General features: G+C 41.9%; 1 protein-coding gene and 1 non-coding gene across 5 annotated transcripts; both read left to right on the top strand.

Moving 5' to 3' along the window:
• The first annotated feature begins 1,985 nt into the window (after positions 1-1,985).
• On the top strand, positions 1,986-24,205 carry ATG16L1 (autophagy related 16 like 1). 4 transcript variants are annotated; one of them, XM_005143046.3, is made up of 18 exons: positions 1,986-2,522; positions 3,375-3,468; positions 5,373-5,478; positions 6,896-6,969; positions 7,167-7,418; positions 8,758-8,823; positions 11,403-11,489; positions 12,228-12,284; positions 13,233-13,335; positions 15,833-15,938; positions 16,051-16,121; positions 17,369-17,440; positions 19,660-19,780; positions 20,602-20,707; positions 21,255-21,404; positions 21,804-21,851; positions 22,220-22,321; positions 22,697-24,205. In XM_005143046.3, the coding sequence occupies exons 1-18, from the start codon at positions 2,408-2,410 to the stop codon at positions 22,788-22,790; spliced, it is 1,824 nt and encodes a 607-aa protein (XP_005143103.2). In that variant the 5' UTR covers positions 1,986-2,407; the 3' UTR covers positions 22,791-24,205. The 4 variants fall into 4 exon arrangements, with proteins under 4 accessions (XP_005143103.2, XP_030899510.2, XP_005143104.2 ...); XM_031043650.2 differs by having other exon boundaries at positions 11,400-11,489; XM_005143047.3 differs by lacking the exon at positions 12,228-12,284.
• Positions 13,546-13,817, top strand: LOC115945497 (small Cajal body-specific RNA 6). Its single transcript, XR_004079824.1, has one exon. It is a non-coding gene; the product is annotated as a small Cajal body-specific RNA 6 (non-coding RNA).
• Positions 24,206-27,348: the final 3,143 nt, after the last annotated feature.

Raw genomic sequence — 27,348 nt, 5'->3', positions numbered from 1 at the left:
GTTTATTCTCCTTTGCCTTTTTTTGCTTGCACAACTTCCAAACCCACAGTAAGCTTCCTGTGGGAAGTAAAGTTTCAACCTTTAGAGATGTAGAGCACAGCACACTCTCACTGGAGACAGAGTTTTCACCTTTTCACTGTGGGAATGGTTTTCTGAACATCATCAGAGTTGTTAGAAGTCCTGAATGTTTATCCCTGAAGGAGGCTGTTGAACAAATCAGCAGATCTTAATGGCAGAGGTAGCAGAAAGGTGCTCTAGGCAGAGAAAGAAGCCACTTCCAGTCTGAATGAGCTATTTTATCCCATGTGTTCTTGAGCTCTTGTTCATATGAAAGGAGAGCAAGATGACAGATGATGACATGGAGCAGGCATGTGCTATTGGAAAGACCGTCAGAAGCTTAAGATGAGTTTAAGAAGAAAGAGTTACTTCGTGCTGGAGTGGAAAAAATTGTTACAGGTATCATATAAAATGTAATCAGGATGTCCTGCCACTGCGGAAATCATAGATTACAGAAAGGTGGATATCTTCAACATAGTGTGGATTTTCTAAGACTCAGACCTATACAGACGAGAATTGATTGGCATCCTTCTCTTGGAACAGTCTCGTTGTTATTCTAAACAGTAAATACTGTGTTTCCAGTACCCAATTTATCTAATGCTTGAAGACACTTTTCTTTTTGTATTTTTTTCCATGCCAGTTCTGCTCACATTGATTCTTTCCCCTGCCCCCCTGAAAGAAGCAGTGGACAATTACTTTCTCTCCCAGTTTTAGTGGGAAAAACCTTCTCTCAGAGATGAGCTGAAGGATTTTTGTTGGAGAGGCTGGCAGCAAGCGGTGGTTGGCCACTCAAAGATAGTGAGGCACTTTAGGGTTGGTTGTATATTAAGGCCAAAGTAAAAGCATCAGGAAACAAGTACCTAAGTCTAACCCCTGTATTTTTCTCTTCTCCCTTTTTCCTCGTGCTCTATGTTTGGTTTCTGCTTTCTCTGCAGAGCATTAAGATGAAGAGAAGATTTGGAAGGATGAATTTCAGCACTGCCCTTCGGGAGTCCAGTAACTGTATCTGTAGATTTAAGACTTAAGCTTACAGTTTCAAGTAATTTCATGTTTTTAAACATCTAATTTGGTTTTATGATGTATAAGCAGAAAAAAAGTAGGCTGCGTGCTTACAGTTGGCTAAATGAGTTTCATAGAGAACATGTATAACCTTGTGTATTATGTACTTGATAAGACAGAGCTGTGCAAGAACTATTATTAGCTCAGCTCCAGCGTAATAATTTAGTGAATCATCTGTTTTATTCTGTTACAATTTAATAACTGCATCTTCATTCATTTACCCAAAAAAGAAACAAAGCTCTTTAGCTAGACCAAGACAAAAAGCTTTGTGCACCCTGAGCAGTTTCAAACTGAATTACAATAATATGGTTACCTAACCATACTTAACAAGCCAAGCAGTTAAAAGTAAAGCAATTAAGCAAGAGTTAGGGATTTTTACATTCACCAGAGCACACATGGTTTCTTTGTGATGCTGTGCAGGATGTGCTGATGCTGTGCAGGTTGTGCTAGTGCTGTGAAGGCTGTCCTTGTAGTTTATGCTGTGTTCCAAGTAATTTTTCAAAGTAATTCTATCTAAAAATCCCCAAACCGCACTTTATTTCACTGCTGCCCTCCTTGAACAGCTTGCAACTCAGTAAAGCTTCATGACTGATGCTCTGTATGCAGTGCAGGAACTGGATGTTGTCTTGTAGGGAGATCTGGGGGGAAAGGCTACAAAAAATAAACAAGTACTGCAGGTGTATCTCGGGTGATGCAGTACATCACCCTTCGGGTAGCTGTGGGGCTTTTAATAACTATTTAATGTTCATTCATTCATAGCAATAATAGGGTACGAACGCGAGGGTAGAGCCCTCTTAAGATGGCGGCTCGGGCTGGACGGCTGCGCTTGCCGCTCTCAAGATGACGGACGCTCATCCGGGACAGGACATAAAATGGCGCAAGGCCCCCTCCCCTCGGAAGGGTGTCCTTGTGCCTGCTTGCCGGCGGAGGCTGACTCCGCGGTTGCCGTGCAGCTTCGCCGTGGCATACAGCCCGGTGCTGAAGCGAGGTGGTGTGCTCAGCGGTGCCGGAGACCGCCGGGTAGGTGGTGCCAGGCAGTGGTGGCGCAGCCGCTGTCGCCATTGCTGTGCGCCTCTGAGGAAAGAGGGCCCCTGACAGAGCGCGGCCGCAGTGCCATGGCGGGCATGGGGCGGCGGCTGCGGGCCGAGCCCCGGTTCTGAGCAGGCACTCCTCGGCCCGCGGGCCAGGCACCGGCCTCCCGCCGCCCTCTGGTGCTCCTGCCCTCCTCACCCTCCTCTCGGGCCGCCGGCCTGGGCCGCGCTCGCCCTCGCTGCCCCTTCCCGCCGCGGAGATGGCGTCGGGGCTTCGCGCCGCCGGGTTCCCCCCCTGGAAGCGGCACATCGCGGCGGAGCTGCGGCGGAGGGACCGGCTGCAGCGGCAGGCTTTCGAGGAGATCATCGGGCAGTGTAAGTGGGCTGCGGCTCCCCCCGCGGGGCCGAGGCCCAGAGGCTCCTGTTCTCTCTTCTCCTCAGAAACGGGGGGAAACCGCCTTGGTAGGGGGCCCGCAAGGCCTCGCCTCTGTCGTTTCCAGGTCACTGGCTGGGGGATACCTAATAAAACTGAGGAAAGTTGGGGGCTCCTCATTACTGGGGTAAAAAAGTAGTTCTTCCTCTCAATCCCCTCATAGGCTAAACCGGGTTTGTGCTGTGGACAGTGACTGAATGTCTAAATTGTCAGCACAATACCCACTTAGATGTTTGTGGAATTGAGAACAATAGCACTATTGACCGTGTTCATGGTCTTCTGTAAAATTTGGAGCTATTCAGGGCCAGTGCTTTCTAACCAGTGCTTACTTGCCCATCCCTTTCCTGCCTCAGCTATGACAGGACTGAATAGGAGTGGACGTCACCTAAGAGCTTCTGACTTAGATGCTGAGGGGCTGCATGTTATGGAAGGGGGGAGCAAACACACCTTGACAGGACTGTGCAGTGTTGGATGTGACCAGATTTTTTCATTGTTATCGCTGGAGGGGCTATAAAGATTTTTGTACTTTGAGCTTCTGTATTGGCAGATAGCAGGACACTTGGGCAACCTCTTAAGACCAGTCCCACACAACTTCTGAATTAATGAGGAATTCTTGGAGTTGTAGCTGACTGCTGTTTTAGACATCAAAGAGGAGTGCATGCTAATGTGGCTTGCATAGCATTAGCTTGTGTCAGTATAATTAAAAATACTAAATCTTAGTTGTTGGAAGAAGAATGTGGGAATCTGGTTTTGTTTTTTGGTTATTTGCTTACTTGTACCTTTTGCCCTTTCAGATAACAAGCTACTAGAGAAGTCAGACCTTCATGCGGTGCTGGCTGATAAGCTTCAAGCAGAAAAATATGACATGCAGAGCAGACATGAGATCAGGTATTTAAAATTACTTTTCTGTCAGTCAGCTCTCGGTCATACACACTGTAACCTAAACTATTCTTGGATGCATTACACAAACAACTTCTAGGTTACTGCAGTAACTTGGAATAAAACAAACTGGGAAATCTGTTGATATAAAACCAAAATATAACTAACTCTAAACACATAATGAAGTTACACTACATTTGCAGGATATGATGTAGGAAGATCTGACCAAGTTTGGTCACATTTTTATCACAAACTTGAGGCATGGAAGTAGACCAGAATGAACTGCTTCTGATCTGTTTGCCTTGTAATGCTTATAATGTTTACCTGGTGTTAGTTCCTCATGATTGTGGTGTGACTCTTTAAGTTGTTTGATCTTGCAAGCAGTACAGTGGAGGGAGAAGTAGATACTTGGTTTCTTTCAATCTGTGTTATCACATAGAAGGGTAGAAAGGAAAAAACTAATGATTGTAAAGTGTCAGTCCTAAATAAGCATCATATTCTAAAGAGAATCACAGAATGGTTTGGGTTGGAAGGGACCTTAAAGCTCATCCAGTTCCAACCCCTCACTGTGGGCAGGAACACCTTCCACCAGACCAGGTTGCTCCAAGCTCCATCCAACCTGGCCTTGAACACTGCCAGGGATGGGGTGGCTACAGCTTCTCTGGGCACCCTGTGCCAGGGCCTCACCTAAAAGCAAGAACCATCACTGGTTTATAGGAATCTGTTTCTTGTTGAGCACCTACTCTAAGAGGTGAGGCTGGAGTAGATGAGTAGATAAAGAAATGCACAGAAACAGCATCTTCAAAGTAAATGCTAAGCTGAGCTTTGATTCAACATTTTTTGGAAACAGAATGAAGTCCCTAATCCTAGTTAGCTGAGGAAAAATGCTTTTATTTTCCTTAAGGCCAAGGAGGAGTATCTAGCTCTGGCTGTAGGGGTGTGCATGGCCAGAGTTGTTGGATGTGTTGGATATTACCACAGGTCCTGGCTTCCTGTCTGCTTGGACACATTTTCTTGGAAATGCAGTGTTAGCTCAGTCAGGTGTTTGGTGCTGAGTGTAAAGTTACTAATAGCACTGTGAGACCTTTCAGCTTCTGGATGCATTATCTGTTTCCCATTGGACCATTATAACGCTGAATGACTGCAGAAACAGATGCTTGCAATTACCTTGTATTGTGTGTATGGTATAATAGTAACAAATCTAAAATTATTACTTTTAAAAACGGTAATTTAAAATGTAGCTGCTAACTTGCTCAGAGTCTGTGTGTGTGATGTGTGTGTGTATGGTGTTCTGGTGTGGGGATATCACAGCTTGTGTCATGGTCTTACTGATTTGTAAAACACAATTAATATGCCAAAACTTTTACAAAGGAAGAGGCTAGAACATAGGACAGTGGAGGAGTGACTTGTAACACTTGCGACTATAAACCTAGGGGCCTGGAAATGTACCCTTGGTTCCCTGGCTTTTGGTTCTGTGCTCTGTATAATGCTTTCTCCAGATATCTGTCATCTTCATGGTCCATCAGCTCAATTGAAACAAACTCAAGGTGCTAAAATATTTGTAATTCTATCAGAATTTGAAGAGGGTACTTCTAAGACTTGGTTGTCTTAATGCAGATTAAACCAAAGCTTAGTTATCTTTCATTTGAGTTTGAATTCTCTTTTAGAAATATACAAAAGGTGAATCGAGTTCTCAATAAATTTAATTTCCAGTACTATATAATGTCATTTTGGTTGGTGAGAAGTGTGTTGAAGGGGAGCTAGTTGTGGTTTAATTCTTCGGGAATGACCTGCGTTTCTGATGTTGTATGGAAAATCCAGGGGAGGTAGCATCCAGAGTTCAACTATCAAAGCCACAGAACTAATTAGGTTCTAGTTTGTGACATGTCATTTTCATCTCTCTCAAACTCCAGTCCAGGACATGATGGCACATGGAATGATGCTCAGTTGCAGGAACTGGCACAGCTGAAGATAAAGCATCAAGAGGAGCTGACAGAGCTGCATAAGAAACGTGGAGAGGTTAGAAAACCTTCTGTTCTGTATGGTGCATACTTGGCCTATTGTGAACATGACCTTAATTTTACCAAGATTAAAAAAAAAAAAATAAAAAAAAATGAGATGAGGAAAACCAACCTTTTTAAGCTCCTTGTGTTGATGATAAAAAATAAACCAGAGATGGCTGGTCTTTAAAACTGACAGATGGGAGATGAGAACTTGCATTGTCAGTATAGCATGAGTGTTAAGAAGTGCTTAATTTTGTGTTTTCATGAATAGGTTTTTAACTGCATTTATTAGAGGGGGAAGAAACTCTTTAGAGCTGTGCATAACCACTAGTTCTACGTTGTCAAGACTGAGCAAGTGAGAGAATAGGTGGCTGTGTGAGGTTTCATTTGTCTCCCTTCGCAGCACAAAGAAAGATTGATGGTTCTGTGGTGTTGAACTGAAAATGGAGTACTGGTTCTGCTGTGTATATGCAGTAAGGAGCCCAGGAGTCCTGTTAGCTATGAGGTTCAGGCCTGGGAGAGAGGAAAAGCTGCTCCCTCTCATTTGTTTTCCTTTTCCCTTTCTTTTTGATGGGAAGATGTGGAAGCTTCGTCGGCAGAATTCAGTTTTTCAAAATCCCAGCAGTGGTTTGAGTGTGCCAGAAGCTAGTACCTGAATGGTGCTGCAGACTTCAAAGAGAGACCTGGAAAATGTTGTCATGCTCATTTTCTCACAGAGGAGACAGCTTTCTGCAGGAGGTGTGCACTGACTAGTCAAAGCACTGAAAATTCCTTCTTTGCCCCCAGCCTGGTAACCTAAGCCATATACCCAGGCAGGCACCTCTCTCAAAACTCAGTCTTTCTTTTCCCTGGGCGGCTGAGGCTCTGCACACCGTGGGGCTCGCTGCTGCTCCTTGTCTGGTTGTCACTGATGACTAACTTGTCATTAGTGCTGACCTCTGCACCCCTATTTCCTGTAGAGACTCCACAAGCAGCTTCCTTTGTGGGAAAGACCTGTGTGTACAGCGTGTGAACATCTCTGCCCTGGCCATACCAAGAATATTCATTGCTTAGTTATTAGTACTCATCTGTTGGTTTACTTACTTGGCAATTTTTAGGTTCTATGTTGATTTTTCCACTACCTCAAAAAATGTCTTCCTAATACATATTCTGTTTGATGTGACTTTATTAAAGAAACTTTCTGAGAGAAGGGGTGAGTTATCAAAGGACAGTAATTTTTGACAACTCATTTTTGGAAGTGCATTCTGTAATTTAATGACCTGTGTGATAGGTGAAGTCCACAGATCTGTATAGGAACCTGTGAAAGAACAGCTAAAGGATGTGTTCCATGCTTGTTATATTAGATTGCTCTATACTCCTGCTGGTTGCTGCTCAGTGTGTATTATCCAGTTGGCACCCCTGCATTTTGTAATATGATTTTCTACTTTCCCCAGTTGGCCCAATCTGTAATTGATCTGAATAACCAAATGCAGCAGAAGGACAAAGAGATGCAGATGAATGAAGCAAAGTGAGTAGGAACTGTTTCTTCATCAGTGTGGTTAGTATGAGACTCAGATTTCTGGTTGTTTATTACAGTTATAATATTCTCTTAGGGTCTTAGTAATGGGCTAAAAATCCCTTTGTTAGGCATTGTGCAAAGAGCACAAAATGATGGCGTATGTCCCAAAGGAAAGCTTCATGGTTTTATATGTTTTGTTGTTCCAGGATTGCAGAGTATTTGCAAAAGATCTCTGAACTGGAAACAGAGTGCCAGGAATTGCGTAGCAAACTGCAAGATCTTGAACGAGCTAATCAGACACTGAAAGATGAATATGATGCTCTCCAGATCACCTTCAATGCCTTGGAGGAGAAACTGAGGAAAACTACTGAAGACAACCAGGAGTTGGTCTCCCGTTGGATGGCAGAGAAAGCACAAGAAGCCAATCGTTTGAATGCAGAAAATGAAAAGGATTCAAGGTGAGGTTGATGACTTCTTGTCATGGTTTGAGCATGTTTTGAGGGTGTTTTTGTTCAAGGTTTTTTCCAGCCAGGTGGAGGAGGGGAGTCCGGGAGGAAGGAGAGACAGGACACCTGACCCAGGCTAGGCAATGAGGTATTCCATACCATAGCACGTGATGCCCAGGATGCAGACTGGGAAAGAGAAGACAGGAGGGGTAGAGTGGGAGAGGAAAAATGGAGGAGGGAGCACATGGTGCTCGGCCAGGCAGGGTGGAGTGAGTTATGGGTCGGTGGCTGGTGGGGTGTTGTATTCTTTTCACTTGCTGTTTGCTGCATCATTATTATTTGTAGTAGTAAATGGCAGTAGGGGTTTTGTGTTATGCCTTAGCAATTAAACCGTTCTTATCTCAATCCGTGGGGGCTACATTCTTTGGATTCTCCTTCCTAACTCTCAAGGAGTTGGGGGACTTGGTTTAAACCACGACACCTCTGTTTAATAAACAATTTCACAATATGTATTTGACTAATAATGAGTGCATAGGATAAAACCAGATTTAGTTTTGGTTTGAAATCCCTGTATTCTTGCAGAACATGAGAATCCACAGCTTTGTGTTCATCCTTCTGGCCAGCACAGATGGATGCTTTATGAAAACATTCCTGTCTTCTAAATGGATAAAACATGTTTTTGTTTCTCGAGAAACACCTGACTATGGCCTTTAGATCATAAATCAGATAGAAACTGTTGGGTTTTTTCTGGTATTCAATTTGAACGTCTCTTGTTCATATTACATCTTGAGACTATTTGAAGTTTTCTTTTTTTTGACTTAACTAACTTCAGTGTTTTTTGCATTCTGCTAAAAGGAGCAGCTCCCATGAGACTAACCTGTGTGTAACTTGCAAAAAGAAGTTTGCACATTTTCTTTTTTTCCCTCTGCAAAATAATATTTTTTTTCTTCTGAATTGCTTCAGCTTGCTTGCCAGCTGTGGGTGCTTGGAGACTAAGAGCTGTAATTCAAGTCTTGTAGCACTTGGCAGCTTTGTATTTCCTAACAGTCATTGTATTACTAATATAATTAGTATTTTTGCAAGTTCTTGCACTCCAAACAAGTCCTCATTCTTGTGGGTCATAAAGGGCCATAGGTACATTTTGCCTTGTTCCTTCACTTGATTGACCTTGTCCTATGCTATTCATAGTAAGAAAACTGCCTCTCCTGCTCTCAGTATCTTGAAAAGCAGGATAAAATTAAGGTAGTGGTCTGATTTCCCCATCAAAACTGTGCAGGGTAACCTTTGAAATGAATTAAGGGGTTTTGGTGTGGTTTTGGTTTTCTAATAGCCTTGTTTTCTCCTTTCTTAGGAGACGACAAGCCAGGCTGCAGAAGGAACTAGCAGAAGCTGCCAAAGAGCCCCTGCCTGTTGAACCGTAAGCAGTCTTGATTTGTGGAGTCTCCTTCATCACTTCATGCTTCAGTTTTATGCAGATGTATGATAGATGGTATTTTTTCTGTTTCTAAATTTGGTGACATAGAGGAGTGTTTAAACTTTGGTGTAAAGTCACAAACGTACAGTAACTCTTCCTACTTGAACTTTCAGAAGAAGGAGCTCTGTTACAACTAAAAATAGCTGCTTGGACTGAAAGTCTCAAGAGTTGTTCATATGATGAATATATATTAATATTTCAGCATTAAAACATCTATTATGAAGTGTTCTTGGTTTTCAGAATAGTTCTTCATTTGTGCACTCTGCAGATGCCTACATTTTCAAGTGTTAGGCTACAAATACATTCATGGATTACCTATAGGAACAGGTACTGAATGAGTTAAGGGGGGTGAAAATATACTTCCATACTGGGAGAGATTTTTTTTCCCTAGGAAAAAAGTCAGATGTGGAGTTACTTTTACTGGCAAGCCAGAGCTAGATCTCTCTAGTCTCTTGTTCTTTTCACTGCTGTGTTTACTCCTGGGTGATTTTTAATCAGGTAACTGAAGTAGGCAGCTGGTAGTATAGGTGTTTTGCACCAGATTGATAAAGTTATTGGCACTTGTTTTAGCCAAATCCAGAAAAACTATACCTGCTGCATTATTATTGCATTACATCGCTGAGAGCTCTTCAGAGCACAGTGACAGAGCAGTGTGCAGGCTTTTCCTTGATATCTGTTGTCTTTGTAAACACACATGGAATATCTTGGAACTTTAAGCTTTTAAATAAATAATGTTGCACTGAGAAGGAAAACACACATACAATGTCTGTGGCTGTTTTCCCTGTTAAGTTTCTTCCTCTCCATTACCCAAAGTGAGATCTTCTTATCTTAGACCTGAGCTCAGAGGTAGCTGTAGCACAGCAGCTTGAATTTTTGCTTCCTGTTGTGGGGGGGATGGTGGTCTCAGTGTTTCATAAATAATTTCAAATAAGAAATTGAGAAGTTAAAAAGAAGCCTGTTAAAATCTGTAAAATCTATAAAATAATTGTTTCTGTGAATGACTCAAACTCTGCTTCACAGGTGTTTTTGATTCTTCTTTGATTTTGTAATTTTAGAGGGTTTGTGTTATTTAAATGTGCTGCTTACTGAAGGGGGACTTGCAGCATTTCAAGGAGTGTGCCCTGGTGTTTATAGTCACTTCAAAAATAGGTTAACATGGAAAGTTCATGGAAAGTATGAGCAATTTTTTAAAATCTTAAGTCTGAGCTATTACAAGAAATATCAACAGAACTTGGTAGTGTTTCATTGAAATATCAGCCTGATATTTTAAATCAGAGTATGTATTTTCCATAGCCTTTTCATACATACTGTCCTCCAGCATCTTAGGACTTGAAGTGCAGCTGTATTCTGAAATGAGAGATTAAAAATGGTCCCATCCTTTCCAATTCTTTCCCAGCAGGGTGTTATCTGATGGCAGGAATTGGTTTATTCCTTCTTAAATGCTGAATTTAAACTTCCTGTTCAGTCAAATGGCATCAAGTTGATAAAGCGTGTTTAAAAATAGTTTGTCCTGCAAAATCAACAGTGGAAGAAAAATCATCACTGAAGGAAAAAAATACTAGACTGTTAGAGCCTATGATGATTAATGGGGAAAATCCTTTTAGCATCAGATGAATACTTGAGCTGTATTCAGTAATGTTATATGTATTGGAACCTCACACTTCTGTTTGGTCATTCACGAACACTTCAATGAAGTGAACCAAAACATCCCTTGTACTTAGTGGAGCAGTAACTGAAGTAAAACCACGTAGAAAATATCAGAATGTCTTTAGCATGAATGAACAAGGAAAATTCAGACTCTTGTGGTTTTTTTATACGTCCTTGTTTTGGAATAGCAAGAAAAAAATAGTGATGTGAAGAGAGGATATCACCCATATCTGGGGTTGCAGTAACTCATGTTTTTACTGTTCTCTAATTGTTCCAGCAAATATTCACTCCATAGGAAAGTCTTGCTCAGATGTGATAGGTCATTATAATGCCATCTGTAGTGCTGCAAGCTGGAATATAATGTCTTTAATGGATGCCTGTCAACATAACCCATAACCATCCAGGAATATAATGTCTTTAATGGATGCCTGTCAACATAACCCATAACCATCCAGGAATATAATGTCTTTAATGGATGCCTGTCAACATAACCCATAACCATCCAGGAATATAATGTCTTTAATGGATGCCTGTCAACATAACCCATAACCATCCAACACTGCTGTCAGTGAAGAGTGTAATTAGCAGCTGCAAAGAAAAGATAAACAAAACCTAAAATATATATAGGTGCATATACTTGTTTGCAGATACTGTATGTTAAATGTAGTACCTCTGGCAGTGACAGCCAGATCAGCCTTTGCATTGTCTGGATATACCTACATGTTACTACAGCTCAGTACACCTAGATGTGGATTGGGTGCAGACACTTGCAGACCGTGGAACATGTCATCCATTCAGTTCATATGCATCAGCAGGTGGTTTCCATAGGAAGCTCTGACTGATTGAAAATGAGGTGTTTTCTCTCCCTTCAGCAGGGATGATGATATTGAAGTGCTTGCAGATGAAACCTCTGACACAGCTGAGGAGACATCTCCAGTGCGAACTGGCAGCCGAACAGCCAGGTTTGTAGCCCAAAAGATTTCTGTACCATGTCATTGAGGAACAACAAGGGGTGTAAGAGAGTTGGAACTATGCTACTTAAGGTTCTTACTTGCTTTTCAGCTGGAACAGAGTTTAGTGTTTTCCCCGTAGTATAAAACTCCTGTGCTGTGTTCTGTGTAACTGTGCTATAGATAGGATGTTTTTCATTTGCTGTTTTAACTAAATTACACAAGTGTTTGAAAAATCTGTGTTTAATCTTAAAACCAAAGGTTTAAAAACAAAACTGGCAATAACATGCAGTGCCTGTTGTGTTATGCTTCTGTGACCATTCAGATTATCGAGGTGACTTTGCAAACAGCCAGGTTTTTGGATTTAGCTAAAATGCTGCAAATAATCTTCAGCCAGTTTAAATGCATCTTTTTTCTTCCTTTAAAATAGCAGTGAGTGGAAAGTAAGAGGTAGTTACATGAGAGCACAGATTAATTTGACTGAAACTTCAGACTTGTTATATCTGAAACCAGTGATTCACGAGGTGGAGGTTGAGGGGAAATTGGAGAAACTTCATGTGCAGATTATGTCCTGAGTTGTAGTTGCTAGTGACTTTTGAACTGATGACTGCCTCTGGTGTTTTCTGTCTTTGGACTGGGGCTGCAGGGGAGGGAGTCTTTCCAGAGACTTGTTGCTATGAAATGTGTTTGTGTTGATCTTTATGTGGAGAAGCTATTCACAAGGTTTAAACCTGTCCTCCCCTCCTTCAGTAAGCGACTCTCCCAGCCAGCTGGAGGCCTTCTGGACTCTATCACTAATATCTTTGGGTAGGTTAGAACACTTTCGCCTCTTTGTTTTGTATATTGGTTTAAATGTATGCCAAAATCTTGGTGATGCAGGGAATGCAAACAATAATTTCAGCTTTCTTCTAGCTTCTGCCTTTTTTCTTTTCTTTTTTGTTCTCCTCAACTTCCTGTCTCTTCCATCTTGCCGTGTGCTGACCTCTGACCTTTCCCTCCAGTCTGTCTGAGTCTCCCCTTTTGGGACATCAATCTTCTGATGCTGCCAGGTGAAAACATTATCCACTCTTAGTCCAGCATGTGATTGTATTCCATTGAAGTAAAGTGGAACCCAGCTGCATTATCCTGATTAGATTTCAGATGTTGATAACAGTGACTAGAAACTGTCTACAGTTAGAGAGGCAATGAGCCCCTCTTTGTGGAGAGAATACATGGGGTCTGCTCTTACTTTCCACTGAACTTTGCTCCTTTAATAGGGCTATATAAGTCACTGGGTTCTGTGTGTAAGCTGCACAGGGGAGCCACTCCTTCTAAGTTAAGCTCTGCTTTATGTGGACAGTCTTTGGTTAAAGCCTGAGCTTTTGAATGGAGCTTTTTGCTGCCTGGGAGGTAGTGCTGCGATGGTGTTCCGTTTCCCCAGGCATAATGATGGAGTTGCAGTCTCTCCAACTGAACTCAGCTGCAGTTATTCCTATGTTTCTCTTTGCTATTAACAAAAACAAAAGGCTACTCCAAAATGAGGTCAGTAATCAGTTCAGGTAATTTTTCTGGCATATCATGGAACATCTAAAGCCACAAGTGGATGTAGTGTGATGACATGTAATTGTTGAAAGATTTGATAAAAGTTAAAACCTCCTTCCCCCATTTCTTACTCACCATGCTGTGTAGTTAAGTGACAGGTACAGATCTGGATGAACTCAAGAGAAGCAGCATTCACTTCTCATTTTAAAATATTTCTAATTTGTTTCATCTCAGGAGACGTTCTTTGTCCTCATTCCCTGCTCCCCAGGACAGCACAGAGCCACATCCAGGTGCCAGTAAAGAAGTGAGAGTGCCCACTATTGCCATATGTGTCTTTGTAAGTACAGAGGGAATTCTTGGGTTTAATAATCCTTTTACTGTCCTTGGAGGAAGTAAATTCCTTATGTGTGGGAATTGATCTCCCCAGACTTTTTACTTATATTGCCAAACATGAAAGGAATTTGTGATTTGGTAGCATGGTTTGTTCTATTTAATTCTTAGCACAAATGCTTCTCAGAGCCAATGAGCTTGATGTCTGTCATACAGAGGTCAATGATGACTTAGTAAAAGGTCTGAGGGCACAGGGGGATTACACTCTATTACCCTTTTGGCTCCCAGCAGTCCCTGTTCTGTCATGCTATAGTAGAGCTATGATTGAGGAAGGGATGGCTGACAGTTTGGGATCAATTCAGTTCCAGTTCCCCACAGTGAAGGGAGTTGTGGCACTGCATGTTATCCAACAGAGCTGGTTAAGAGGAGCTCATGGTAGTGGGGTGTCTTCATTTTTTGTGTGTGATCTAAAGTTTTCAAGCTGAGACCTCTTTCATGTGTTGTTTTGGCCTCTGAAGGGCATTGCCTTCTGAATGAAAGATACGGGGGTAAATTGTCTTGTACCGTAGCTACTTGTTTCAACACTCTTGAGCTTTCACAGGCACTGCAATGCTGGATATGGATATTTCATGCGTATGAAATGACTTAACTTTTTTTTTCATCCAGAATAAGAGTGACTCACAGCAGTATGGAAGCTTGTGTATTCTTAGCCTGCCCTGTTACCATCTTCTCCAGTGGAAGTCATGGTGTGGAGGGAGTACCAGTGTTACTTTAAGTGCGAATAGGGTCATAACTTAAGTGACAGCCTGGTGCTGGCTTGACTAGGGAACATCAGAGGAGGTGTTCATGGCAGCAGTATGTGTTGCAGCCTCTCTCCTCTTCTGGCTATGTATAGCAAGCAGAGTTGATGAACAGATATAATCCTGACTAATTTCATCAAAAAAGGTGTTGGAAAGCTATATGTGTGAGGCTATGCTGTTTTCACTCTTGATGTTCTTTAATGTATCTGAACTTACAAGAACAGTGCAGCCTGTCTTCCTGATAGAGGGGGCAAACCACAGTAGGCTGTGCTGACCCCCTAGTCTTGGCAATGTGGGGAGTGGTGCCTGTCTTGCAGCAGGACTAGGAACAGCTGCAAATGTAAGCATGTCAGACTGTTGCACTATGGAGGCAGTATGTGGTTAGCACTGCAATACTTGAAGGAGAAAGTCCCTACTGTTCCATGGGAATCCATATGATCCTTCTAGAGGTGATCTGTGTTACATTTTAGCTCCTGTGTTTGGTGGTGGAGGTGAGGACAATGTCTAAGTCTAGCAGAGCATTCTAGGAATTAATGCAAGGACTGTGTGCCAAGGGTTTGGCAGATACAGAGAGCAGACCAGGCTCACTTCCTGAGAGATGAGTAAAAGAACAGGCTTGGAAAGGCAGAGAAGGTAGTCACTTCAGCCATTATTCTCAGGCATGGTTTCTGGGCAGGACATTTGACCAGTTTTGTTCTGAATGGCTCTTCTGCACTTGTAGAAAGATCAGATTTGAAGTGTGATGACCCCTAAATATGAGCTGGCAGACCAAATTCAAGCAACAAGTTCCAGAAAAATACAAGTTTCTAGGAAAATGGATTTTGAAAGAACAGTTACTGAAAATACTTAAAAAGGAATGCAGCAAATGAATTAAGGATGTGGTATTAATACCGTGTGGTAAGTAGTATAAAGCTGTGAAGTTAACAAAGGATACAATAGAAAGGAATCTTACATTTTTCATATATTTTAAAAGGTAGAAGAATCACTATTAAGAGGCCAATTCAAATTTCAAAACATTAAGGTGTGAGAAAGCAGGGGTGCAGGGATGTCTCTGCACCTTCAGGTAGGAACCACAGCTCCACCCCAAGTTCACCTTCAGAGAAGGTACTGTCAGAATTGTGCTGGTACTGCTAGAAGCACCAATATAAAGTAGCGTTATCACCAATACAGTAAATGAATGCAGTTAATCTGTCATACTGTTTTCTAGCAGACTTTCCTAAATCAAGCGTGACTTGATTGTTCTGTGATTGCATGAACTGATTGGATCATGTTCCATGGCTAGCTCTAGGTGAAGAAATGAAAAGTTAGTTTCCTTCTCTGGCGTATCATCTGTTACTGTTTTCTTTACATGTTGTTTCCTTTTGTTTTTTTTTTCTTCTGGTGTACTCTTAAAAGCCTTACCTTATAAAGCCTAAACTTATGAAGCATTGTAAAGCTTCTGGCAATTTATCTCTGTTGAATCCTTGCTAGTGGTTTTTCTTTATGTACTTTTGTTTTTACCTTTAGATAAGGATCAGCCCTTTTTACTCTCTCTACACTCCATCTACCACAGCAGAGTGTTAGTCTGTGCCTTTGTTTCCTGTATGCTGTCAAAAGATCAGCAGCTGTGGTTCTGTATAACCTTTAAGTTCTATAGCTTTCTGATCTGTGGGTTTTGGGTCTAATTTGATTTTGGGTGGCTGTTCTGTTCCTCCCATTCCTCAGGATGCACATGATGGAGAGGTGAATGCAGTGCAGTTCAGCCCTGGCTCCAGGTTACTAGCAACAGGAGGCATGGACCGGAGGGTTAAGCTTTGGGAAGTCTTGGGAGGTAAATCTTTTGCTTTGGCGTATGGTGGGATGCTAAACCAACTCACAGTTCACGTTGTGTCAGCTTCTGTTCTAATCTACTGCTTAAGTTTTGTTCATCTTTCTTTGTGCAGACAGGTGTGAGCCCAAAGGTTCCCTCTCTGGTAGTAACGCTGGGATTACAAGCATAGAATTTGATAGTGCTGTGAGTATCTGAGCAATACCCACTGTTTGTGATGGAGAATAAAATAATTCAGTTATGTTGTGGTCTGCTATCAGTTCCCATTTTAACACTTTGAAAAGTTCCTTAAGAATGAATTAAAATACTTACAAGAGTAACTGCAAATAGTTTAAAACTGTACAAAAGATTTTTATTTGGTATGCTACAGTCTAATTCTCTTATGCTTTACAATTCAGAAGATGATATGCAGCTCAGCCATTGGCTGTTATGGGCTATTATGATAAAATTACAATACAGTATGCTAGGTTATGTCTAAAGTAAGAAGTCAGTCTCCAGCTTCCCACTAAAGCTGGTAACAGCCTAGAAGAAACAAATACTCTGAGGCTTTATTTCTGTGAAGTTTATTTTCATCAGTGCTCTGCTGAGGTCTGATGAATAGAAAAAGATCTGATTATCCCAAATACTTGTATTTCCATGGCCTTTTCTCCCAGCAGTTTCTCAACAGTCACAGCACAGTAATGTTTGCTGGCACCCTGTGGTGTATGTGGTTCTTGTTAACCTGAAGTCTCAGAGCCATGATTGGGATCAGCATCCAATAGTCCTACTTGGAGGAGTTTGATGTCTTGGATTGTTCTAACTGGACATGTGATCTGTCTTTTCTGCTCAGACCTCTTTCACTGTGCATGGGCAGTAGACCAAAGCTGACATTTCTTCCATTCAGTGATTCCAAGTGCTGAACTTCATTGATACACACCCAAAGGGGTCCTTCCTTAAATGCTAACCAGCTCATTTGAGGTTGCTAGCACCATTAATTTGCAGGAGATAATTCTGATTTTGGCAAGTTGCTTGAACGCATCTGAGGCAAGAGCTGCCTGAAGTGAGATGCTGGTGGTCTTTAGATGTTCAGGAAAGTCTTTTGAGATGGACAGGAGTGCAAGCATAAATCTTATGGTGACCATTCTCCATTATGGCATGAGGAGCCCTAAGCCTAAAGTCATGAGCAAGTCATTTTTTCTATCCTTGGACAGATTTAGTTGTTGGAATCTTGTTTTAAAATGTTAGAATTTTAATGGAAATTGCAAGAATTGGGTGAATTCCACTGAGGCATATCTAAGCAGTTGGTACAACAGCTTTCCATCATGGTTTTGTAGTTTTATTTTCCCTTGGCAATATAGCACTAATGTGGTTTTAATGATTTACTGGAAATGCTTTTGGGTTTAATTTACGTATTGACTTGCAGAAGTAATTTGAAATTAATTTTGTGTCCACAGGGTTCTTACCTCTTAGCAGCTTCAAATGACTTTGCCAGCAGAATCTGGACAGTTGATGACAATCGGTTGCGGGTGAGTCTCTTGGAGGCAAAGCAGTGCTCAGGCTGTTGCTGTCTTGTGTTTCCAGTTTTGCTAATGGGGACATGGTGATTTGGGAAGCTGGGCATTTCAGACACTTTAAATAGTTCTTTAGTTAATGGGATCTTGTTTTCTTAAGGGTCTTCACAGCAAGGCATAAAATACAGTGTTGGTCTCTGCACAGACTTGCAGGAAACTCCAGTTACTGCATATTTTCACAGTACAGCCCCCCCCCCCACTAGCCACATAAGTCCAGTGTACTTTTGCAGTCCTCTCTGTGGAAATTTAAATGCTTCTTACGGTCTTTTGAGAACCATTTATCCTCAATCCAAGGAACGAACTGCTGAAGAAAGTTTGCAAAAGAGGGATTCTGTTGTCGTAAGTCAGGAGTGGTGTTTTTGGACTCTTCTGGCTAGCTTTTAAGGTCTTACAAGTCTTTTCCAACCTATTTGATTCTATGATTCTGAATGTCTTTTGAAAGATTCCTCTTCTGCTCCTGATTTCTTCATACTCATGTTCTTCTCCAGTATTTAGCTCTAGTTTAAAGAAGAATTTGCCTTTGGCCAAGAGAAAAGCTTATTTTCATCTTTCTGAGAGCGTTTTTATTGTCATTCTTACGTACACTTTTCCTCAACTTTTTGTTTAGGAAGATGCTACTTTGTTCTGAATCTTCTGACATCTCACATGTCAGTTCTAACCTACGGTTGCACTGCAAATCACTGGGTAATTCTCAGTGTGGAGATACCAGGAATCATTTAGGAAAGTTAAGAATACCATTTCTTTTGCAGTTTCTGTTTGGCTGCAAAACCTACTGTTGGATATGAATTACAGTGAATAAAAGTTTAACAGACTAGAGATTACTCACAGCAGGAAGTTAGTTATCCCTACAAACATCCACCTGGCTTCACAGTACCTTCCTGTAGTTCTTTGGTGTCCTGGTGACTGCCAGCTTTGGGCAAGTGCATTCACTGTTTGCTGAGATTCTTTGTGCATTCTTGGTTTCAAGTATGTGTTTCTTATGGCTTGCACATGAGTAGGAGGCAGTGAAGCTGAAATCACGGTAAATTTTGCCAAAAACTCCCTATTTAAATCGAAATATCTGTAGTAATGACTGTGCAGCAGGAGAGAGATATAGAGTGAAGGTTTAGATCCTACTTTCTGGAATTTGTGTCCTTAAGACAAAGTGGGTTTTATGGGATGATTTGTTCATTCATAGCTTGTGAACTGTTTTGTTTTGTTTTGTTTTTTAAGGTTTGCTTCTTTTCCCCCAAACTTTGCTCCCATTCCTTTCTATTCTTAAGGGATTTTTATTTCCCAAGCCCAGATCACTTTGTGTAATTTGATATTCCTTTGAGTATTAGGGAAAAGAAATAAATCTAAGTGCATGCCACAAAGGCTTCTCTCTTGTTTTTCACAGTTCTTACTTGCAGAATCCCAGACTGGTTTGGGTCGGAAGGGACCTTAAAGCTCATCCAGTTCCAGCCCCCTCCCATGGGCAGGGACACCTTCCACTAGACCAGGTTGCTCCAAGCCCTGTCTAGTCTAGGCTTGAACACTGCCAGGGATGGGGCAGTCACAGCTTCTCTGGGCAACCTGTGCCAGTGCCTCAGCATCTGTCTCACTTCAGTCATTCATTACCTGTTTTACGATTTTGGTATGTAAATATTCAGCAGTTTGAAGTGAATGTGGTTCATGTTCTTGTCAGCCCTATAAACTGCTCCAGGGAGTTCTTCCGAAATCTCTGGTTGCCTCGGCTTTCAGGCTTGAAGATAGTAACAGCTGAGACTAGATAACCTGTTGCATCCTTCACAGAAGCTCATTGTAAAAACCTGAAGGCACAATTTCCATTTTCAGCTTGCTTTAGCCCCTTCTCATAGTTCCTGCAAGGCTGTGTTGCAGTTGCCATCTGTCTTGAAACATAGGTATATGGAGTGTTGAGGAAGAGAGCTTGCAGGTTCCCTGAGTAGATGAGGAACTGCAGCCAAAGGTGACCTGTGTCTCCCAGCTTAAGGTTGAACTCCGTATTGTTGACATTCCTACTCCGTGTTAATCTCTGTGTTTAACTATAATAGATTGTCTTTTTTTTCTGCAAGCAATGCAGTACATATGCCAGTTATGATTTAAGATTGTCTTTGAGCTGTTAAATAGCAAGCTACAGGGAAAGGGAGGAAGTGGAACTGTGCAATTTAATCACGTCAGTCTCTTGTTCTCAGCACACCCTGACAGGTCACAGTGGCAAAGTTCTGTCAGCCAAGTTCTTGCTGGACAATGCACGCATTGTTTCAGGAAGTCACGACCGTACCCTCAAGCTCTGGGACCTCCGCAGCAAAGTTTGTAAGGAAACCTAACTTCTGTCTTTAATCCATGTTCTGTGCTTCTGCTAAATGTAAATAGAAGTAGCTGGATTATTTCATCTGCTTGCTAGTCTAAAAATAAGCACGAACTATCCCTCCCATCTTGTGTTGTTATTCAAGTAATTGGATACTTTCTGCCTGTTACCTGAAATAAGAAAGCATGTGTACGCAGGAAGCACTGTTAATGCTATTACATTAACAGCAGCTGTGTTCTGTGAATGTTCTTTGTTTACCAGTCTGGGGGTGGGTATTTTAGTCTTCCACTAAAAATCTGGTGCCAGTTCAGAATTTTTAACCCTAAGGTGGATGGAAATGTCTCTTGGAAGTGTACAAAAAACTCACATGAAAGAAATGCTAGGATTCAGATTTTTCTTTGGGAAAAACACCTTATTTCCTTGGCTTGTCTCCTTATAGTTCTTAAACATGCTTGCACTGATAGAGAAGTGGAGATTCAGAGTTACCTTGATACCTGGACTGCAAACATAGGTCAAGGACACAGTTTCATGTTGTTCAACAGCAGCAAATTATAGCTGTCTAAATACCAAGTGGAAGCAAAGCAGTTCTCTTGGGAGCCTTTAAAGGGATATTAACCATAGCAAAGGAGATTGAGCAGGGCAGAGAGGTTGTTGAAGACTTAAGTCAGGATTATTCTAAGACAGAATTTGTCTGCCCTGTGGCACTCCTTGGACACTGCTTGTGTGACCACTGTGTGTGCATGTGGTATAATGATTTTTCTGTCTGTTTTCATTAGTCTGTACCGTCTAAACTTCAGTGTGTCACCATTAGCTTATCTTTTTTTAGGTATAAAAACAGTGTTTGCAGGATCTAGCTGCAATGACATCGTATGTACTGAGCAATGTGTAATGAGTGGACATTTTGATAAGAAAATTCGTTTCTGGGACATCAGGTAAAACTATTGTAAAGAGAGGTAACAGCATAGGAGTGGTTATGGGATTGCCGTCTGAGTAGAATCTGAACTAGGGAATTTCTCTTCCTGAGCTTGGAAGCAGATGATGTGTTGTAAGAGTTGCAGAAGGCCATTGGAAGAGACTTTTGTTACTGCTTTTACGCTGCTTGGTGGTTTGGATTTGGGATACTTTTTTTTTTTTTTTGAGGGGGGAGGGATGACTTTTCCAAAAGGGCAGTTTGCTTTCTTACAAATATTTTGCATTGGTTAGTATTTGTCATTCTGGACACTGTTTAGCCTTTGGAGGGTGGGTAGTGATGACAGTAGTATCTAACTATTGTTAGACAGCTGGAAGTGTTATCCACAAAGTGAGATCTAGCTTGGACAAGAATCAAAACATGAGAATAAACCAATAAACTTTTTCTCCTCTTCTTCCACACTGGGGCAAGTCAAAGCTTTAATGTGGAGGTGGTTTGGACTCTGGATGCTTGGTTTACCCTTCCTTTTTTCTGTCTTTTTTTCTTCCTTTCTTTCTTTCTGTCTTCAGGACTGAAACCATAGTAAAAGAACTGGAGCTGCTTGGAAGAATCACAGCTCTGGACCTGAACTCAGAGAGAACAGAGCTTTTGACCTGTTCCCGTGATGATCTACTAAAGATCATTGATCTACGGGTTGGTGCTGTCAAACAGACATTCGGGTGAGCCTGTTCTCCACAAGAACATTATGAATTTCAGTGCTTTTGGATTGCAGATAGAAGTGTTTTTCAGTATCTCCATGGAGAGAGCAGTCTCCAAGATGTTTTTCTACATGGGTAGCAAAGTTCTCTCAAGCCTAACAGCAAAGATCTGCTCTGGTGGGTCTCTTCATTTATCTTCTTAAAGAAGATAGCTTGGCTTAGAAGTCTTTGGCCTAAAGGAAAGAATTTCTTCAGGTGGAGTTGAGGGTTGGTGTGTGAGAAATGCCAATTGTGATAAAGAGGCACCAGAGCTTATTCCAAATCTCTCATAGAAATCCTTACCATACTCTTTAGTGAAAACCTGCAAGTCTACCTGCTTATAAATGAATTTATAATTATCTGATTCTTTTAACTTTTCAGTGCCCAGGGATTCAAATGTGGCTCTGACTGGACAAGAGTTGTGTTCAGGTAAGGTCAGATATGTAAGCAAGATACCTGATAAATCTTCCTCCAGCCAAAGTCAGTGATTTCTGTTGCTTGGCTGCATTGTCCCCATTTACAGCAAAAGTAACTGGGGCAGAGTTTGTGATTTGGCCAAGATTACATCTTGGTCAAGACAGAGTTTATCTGTAGGTGTTGATACAATAGGTTGTAAACTTTCTGATTTTAGAGGGCTTTCACCGCGTTGTGTTAGCAGCTTGTAATACTACATAACTCTTGGAAGACTTTAAAGCTGAGTTGCTTGCTTAGGAAGCTGCTGGTGAAGTGATTATGTGTGCTGATAAATTGCTGACTTGACAATTGTTCTCTGCCTTCTGCACCTTCTGTTCTCATAGCCCTGACGGTAACTATGTGGCTGCTGGTTCAGCTGATGGGGCCCTTTACATCTGGAATGTGCTCACTGGGAAATTGGAGAGGACACTAACAAAGCATCACAGGTGAGGGGAAGCTGGCCATATGATCTAAAGCAGGTATCTGGGTTGTGAATCTTGCTGAGCTATGGAATAATTATAGTTGTACAGCTCCGCAACTTACATTGGCATGTCAGAATTCTTAGTATGTAGATTCTTTATGGCTTGAATTAAGGTTGGGTTTGTTATTTTTCAACTTCTTAAACTGAAATATGATTTTAATAAAGTACATTTGATATAGTCTAAAGAAACTGTATCTCTCATAGGCTTATGAAAAGCCCAAGTCTCCTGAGAGCTGGGAAAGTGCCTTTTCTTTGATAGAGTACTGTAATACTTCATTCCAGTGTTAAGTGCTGTTGTGGAATTCAGTGTTTTTGTGAACTTATATGTCTTCCATTTCAGTTCTCCTATCAATGCAGTTGCGTGGTCACCAGCGGGTGCCCATGTGGTGAGTGTGGACAAAGGAAACAAGGCTGTCTTGTGGTCTGAATTCTGACTGGATGCAGGATGACAGGCAGAGCATCTAACACCTCTGAGTATGGTGGTGCTGGTCCGTGGCTGAACAGAATGGAGACCCGAGCCCAGATCCATCCGGAGCCGGGATAGTGACCAGCGCATGGGCTTCACTTTCCAGAGGAAAGTTCTAATGCAATGGAGAAGGAGCCTGAGTCAGAGACTTCTTAATGCCATAACTGCACTGTGGCACTCAGACTCAGCAACAGATTTGCTGTTCTGGATGGAGAATGCTACTTAGTCATGCCTTTACATGAAGTATCTATGCACCAAGTGGAGCTGAAGATACTAATGGGTTTCCCCACCAGTCAGCTGTGCCAAATACCCTGTAACACAAATGTATCCAAGCACCTCTGAGTCGGTAATATTGGAAAGAAGTTACTATGTATGCTGAGTTAATACATGTCCTGCCTCCTGTGTCCTGTTCTTGTGGCCTAGTTCAGGCATGGGGTGAGAAGATCCTGAATTGTGGACAGGTCCTAGGCAGCCTGAAGTGTTGGAGCAGCTTTTGAAGAGTCTCCCATGGTTCTGGCAGCTCTGCCTTTGGGTTGCCAGATCAATTCAGATCTGTTCTGATTCTGACACAGGTTCTCCAGCACTGTTGTGTGAACTCTTTGTATCGGTTTCGCCTGTTCTTAAGGCAGTGGTCCCTTGTTCAGGACTTCAGCACCCTTTTGTTAAAATGCCTTTCAACAGCTTGGGTATCACAAAATAGGAGATTTTTAATCTTTTTATTCCACAAGCAGTTTGGTTACTGGGTGTGAGGAGAGAGAAGTTGAGCTTCTGTTGTGCTGCTGTGATAAGGAATGTAGTCATACTGTGATTTCAGTACCAGAATATCCATGTTTGGTCCCTTTTTCTGTTCATCCGTCCTGTCCTGGCGGCTGTCAGCAGAGCACAGGGGAGCAGTGGGTTTAAATCCCAAATCCATTGTTTTGGTGCTGGCAATTCCCGGCCACTTGCCCCCTTCTTGAGCACATGTGCAATATCCCCATTTGCGCTGGAGCCCTCTCTGTGCTGCGGAGTGGAGTCTTGGCTCTGTCCCTGTTGAAGCATCCAAAACCATGGTGTGGCTGGGTGTGAGCTACCTGGCATACCGTTATCCAGCCAAACCTTTCCACATTGTCTGGGCCTCAAGACAAGCCACCAGCGGTTTATTGCCTTTTTATTTGCACTTTATTTTTTCTTTCCTGATAGTGTTTTACTGAGGAAGTGTGTTCATTGGAGGGACTGGATTAGGGGGCAGTTGCTGTAACAGGCATCTCTTTAACCTAGCCTTTTGTTCAGACACTTTCTGCAGAGGGGAATTAGAGTATATGGGGCAAAGTTTTTTTATTTATTCGGCTGCCCATAAGAACTTGATTGTAAATAAACCTGTGTTCTGCTTTTAAACCCCCACAATGCCTGATTCATTTATTTCAGTTTGTGTGAGATCTTCTGAATGAGATCTTTATTCTTCTGAATGAAGACGGGATCCTGAAATGTGTTTTCCTGTGCTGTTTTCCTGACGAGTTGTGGATTTGTGTTCAGCTGCATTGTGGGATTTGGTGTAGAGCAGGAAAGAGGATAATGCTCTTAGATTGAAGCTGGCCATCCTGCAGATGCACCTGTTCTCGCCCTGTCTCAGGAATGCTGCCTTGAGACTGAAGGAAGTTTTAACATGTTGAACAAATGCCTCTGTCTTTGAAAAGTTGATGTGTTCTTGGCTGTTTTGGATAAAATATTGAATTGGGGAAATGGGTATCTGTTACAGACACCACTGAAAATAGAAGGCTTTTTCTGCTGTGGCACTTTGACTGCTACCTTGTGAAGTTTCTAAGCCAGGAATAGGAGTTGCACGTTTCTTTAGAAAACACAAAAACCCTTGTTGAAGTTAATGCTCTTGTTCCTACTTCAGAGTAATGAAGCAAAGCCTTCAGCTGTTCAACATACAAATTCATACATAACTAAGAGCCATCACTAACCATCCTCCTGTTTCTGTAAGAAAAGAAGCCTTCTGTCCAGTTCTTGGGAGTGAGAACTGTAGCATTCACTTCGGCATTCTGAAGCATTTCTAGAGACGAGTCATTTTCTGTTCTGCCTGTTGCTGTTGCAGAAGGTCCTGAAAAGGCACCTACCAAGAGTCCAGGTGACCTTGGTTACTGCGGGAAAGCTGATCAGTAAATGACAAGCCAGCATGATGAAAGATTATTGGAAGATTAATGTAATAAAAACTGCAGGCTCCACTGAGGAGGATCAGAATGGGTTTAGGATGTTTATAATTCGGGCTGCTACATTTGTGGTTTTCTACAGCGTGGGCACAGGTCTTACACAAGGGCTTTGTTTCGCCTGCTGATGCTGTTATGTAGTAGGTTAATAAAACTCAAGGATAGGGTTAGCTAGCTAAGACCTTAAGCATTTTAGATTAAAATTCCGTAGGACCAAGGTATGTAGGAAATTCTGGTAACCAGTTTTTTCCCCTATAGTTTATTTATTTCTGTGACCCCCTTTTCTGCTTCAGCCTGCGGAGGGAAGAGAAGGAATTGATGTACCTGTTGTGCAGAGGTGGCTGTTGCAGTGTTTCTCTGCTAAAGGTGCAGCTGCCCTTCAGGTGGTTTGGGGGGTAGGCACTTTCTTCAGACATCAGGGTGCATTAGGAACATGTGCTACAGCAGAGCTGCTTCCAAGCTGCCCTGAAGATGTTTGCAGTGGTGCATTTACCCACAGCTCCCAGGCCCTCAGAGGAGTAGCAGGTATAACAGAAATGCTTCTTCCTCTCCTGAATGACTAGTAATCCTGTAGTGGCAACAGCACAAACTTAACAAACCCAGCTTCTCTCTTTTGCTTTTGCACTTCATAACTGCACAAATGTGTTGATTTTTGTGGGCTAATTTACGAGGTCTCTTCCCTGCTTTGTGCAGCCAGGATCTGGCTTTTCTTATGCAACACAGGCATGTGTGAGTTTCCATGGTTTAGGGCTGTCTGGTTTGTCTTTGCCAGATGATTAGGCAAAGCAGTGATTAAGCTTTCCAAATAATCCACCTCCAGTTAATAAAATATTGCTCAAATTTGGAAAACACTGAAAGAGCTGATGAACGCTGGTTCTGTATTCATTTTATTGGGATAACTTGTGTACCCAGGCCACTATACCCAGGCAAATGCTGGTGATTGTTTGCAAGAAAAACGATCTTGATTTGTGGCAGCAGGATTGCCTGAGATGTATGGTGCTGTTCAAGCTGGCAAGTGGATGGGATATCATGTGATCCTTCTAATCAAAGTAACAGATGCAGCCCAGAGGAAAGCTACAGCTGTTTATTCAGGTCGCAAACCGAAAATTATACATACTGTTGTACATAATAACAAGACCAAATTCAAGGAGGGGAGGGGTAGAAGCTACGCTTAGACATTCATCAAAAGAAAAGCTAAATTGACTGAAATCTCTGTTCATGTCTTAGATCTTGGGTGTTGTGCCTCAGTCTATAAGTCAATTAAGGAGGGGAGGTATATTAGCTAGCAATATACTGTTTTGCATCAGTATGCCAGTGGGATGCTGGTGGTGCAATAATAAACAGCTTAGTCGTTACGAGAATAACACATTGTTCTCAATGTTTGGTAATCTTTCATAATGGCATCTATTTATAGAGACTTTGTTTGGTGTTTTATGAACTCCCTTTTTCATAAATGGCTCTTCTCTGTTCAGTTTGTCAGGCTGGATGGCTTGCAACCTTAGGAAGAAGAAGATAGAGCTTTAGAATAAAGCTGCTTTCAGTAACTATCTTGTTCTATGTAAGTCTGTAGTCTTTACAGATGTGAGTTTGACATTGGAGACCTCTTCGTTAATAATCTGAGCTTCCTTAGGTAATGCTTCATGTTGCTGACTTAGCCACTTTCTAGTAGAATCTTAGCCCAGGTACAATATTTGCTTTTGGTGGGGGATTAATTCTTGAAATCCTGGATGGGACGCAACGAGGGACGTGCTTTCAAATCCCCTACAAATTGTCTTCCTTGTTTGAGAAGAGGTTAGTGATTCTGTCTGGTAGATGTGAAGAAGAATAGGACACAGCTGCGTGGAAAATCCATCTTTCTCCAGTAGTTAGGAGTTCATGTCTTTGTCCTGTGGCAGCTCCTGTGGCATTTGAAACACAGCAAGGTATTTAATTTTATTTGCTGGTTTGTTTATTTGGGTCTACAGCATGAGTAGGGTGTCTGTTCAGCAGCAAATACTATTCTGCAGTTGGGAAACTTACCTGTACTTGATAGAAATTCTTAAACGTGTGTTAAGTCTGTCCTTAATTCTTAAACCTTACTTTTTTTTTTCCCCTAGCTTTCCAAGAAGGGAAATGTTTTCTTTTCTACAGCTTGTTGCATGTAAATAAGGCCTAGAAATTATTTCTACTCTTGAAACAGTTTTTAAATGGGAAAACAAGCAGAAAAATAGTATGGAAGCAGACTAGAAGGACAGTCACTGACACTGAACACTGTCAGACCAATAGTCTCTAACACAGTATGGTAATTCGCACAGGTCTGATAGACAGAAGTGCGTGAACAGGGCACATGTAGCA

The sequence above is a fragment of the Melopsittacus undulatus genome, chromosome 6 (genome assembly GCF_012275295.1).
Source record: "Melopsittacus undulatus isolate bMelUnd1 chromosome 6, bMelUnd1.mat.Z, whole genome shotgun sequence".
NCBI classification, from domain to species: Eukaryota; Metazoa; Chordata; class Aves; order Psittaciformes; family Psittaculidae; genus Melopsittacus; species Melopsittacus undulatus.
Note: the sequence above shows the minus strand (reverse complement) of the source record. Positions and strands in the feature narration are given on the sequence as shown.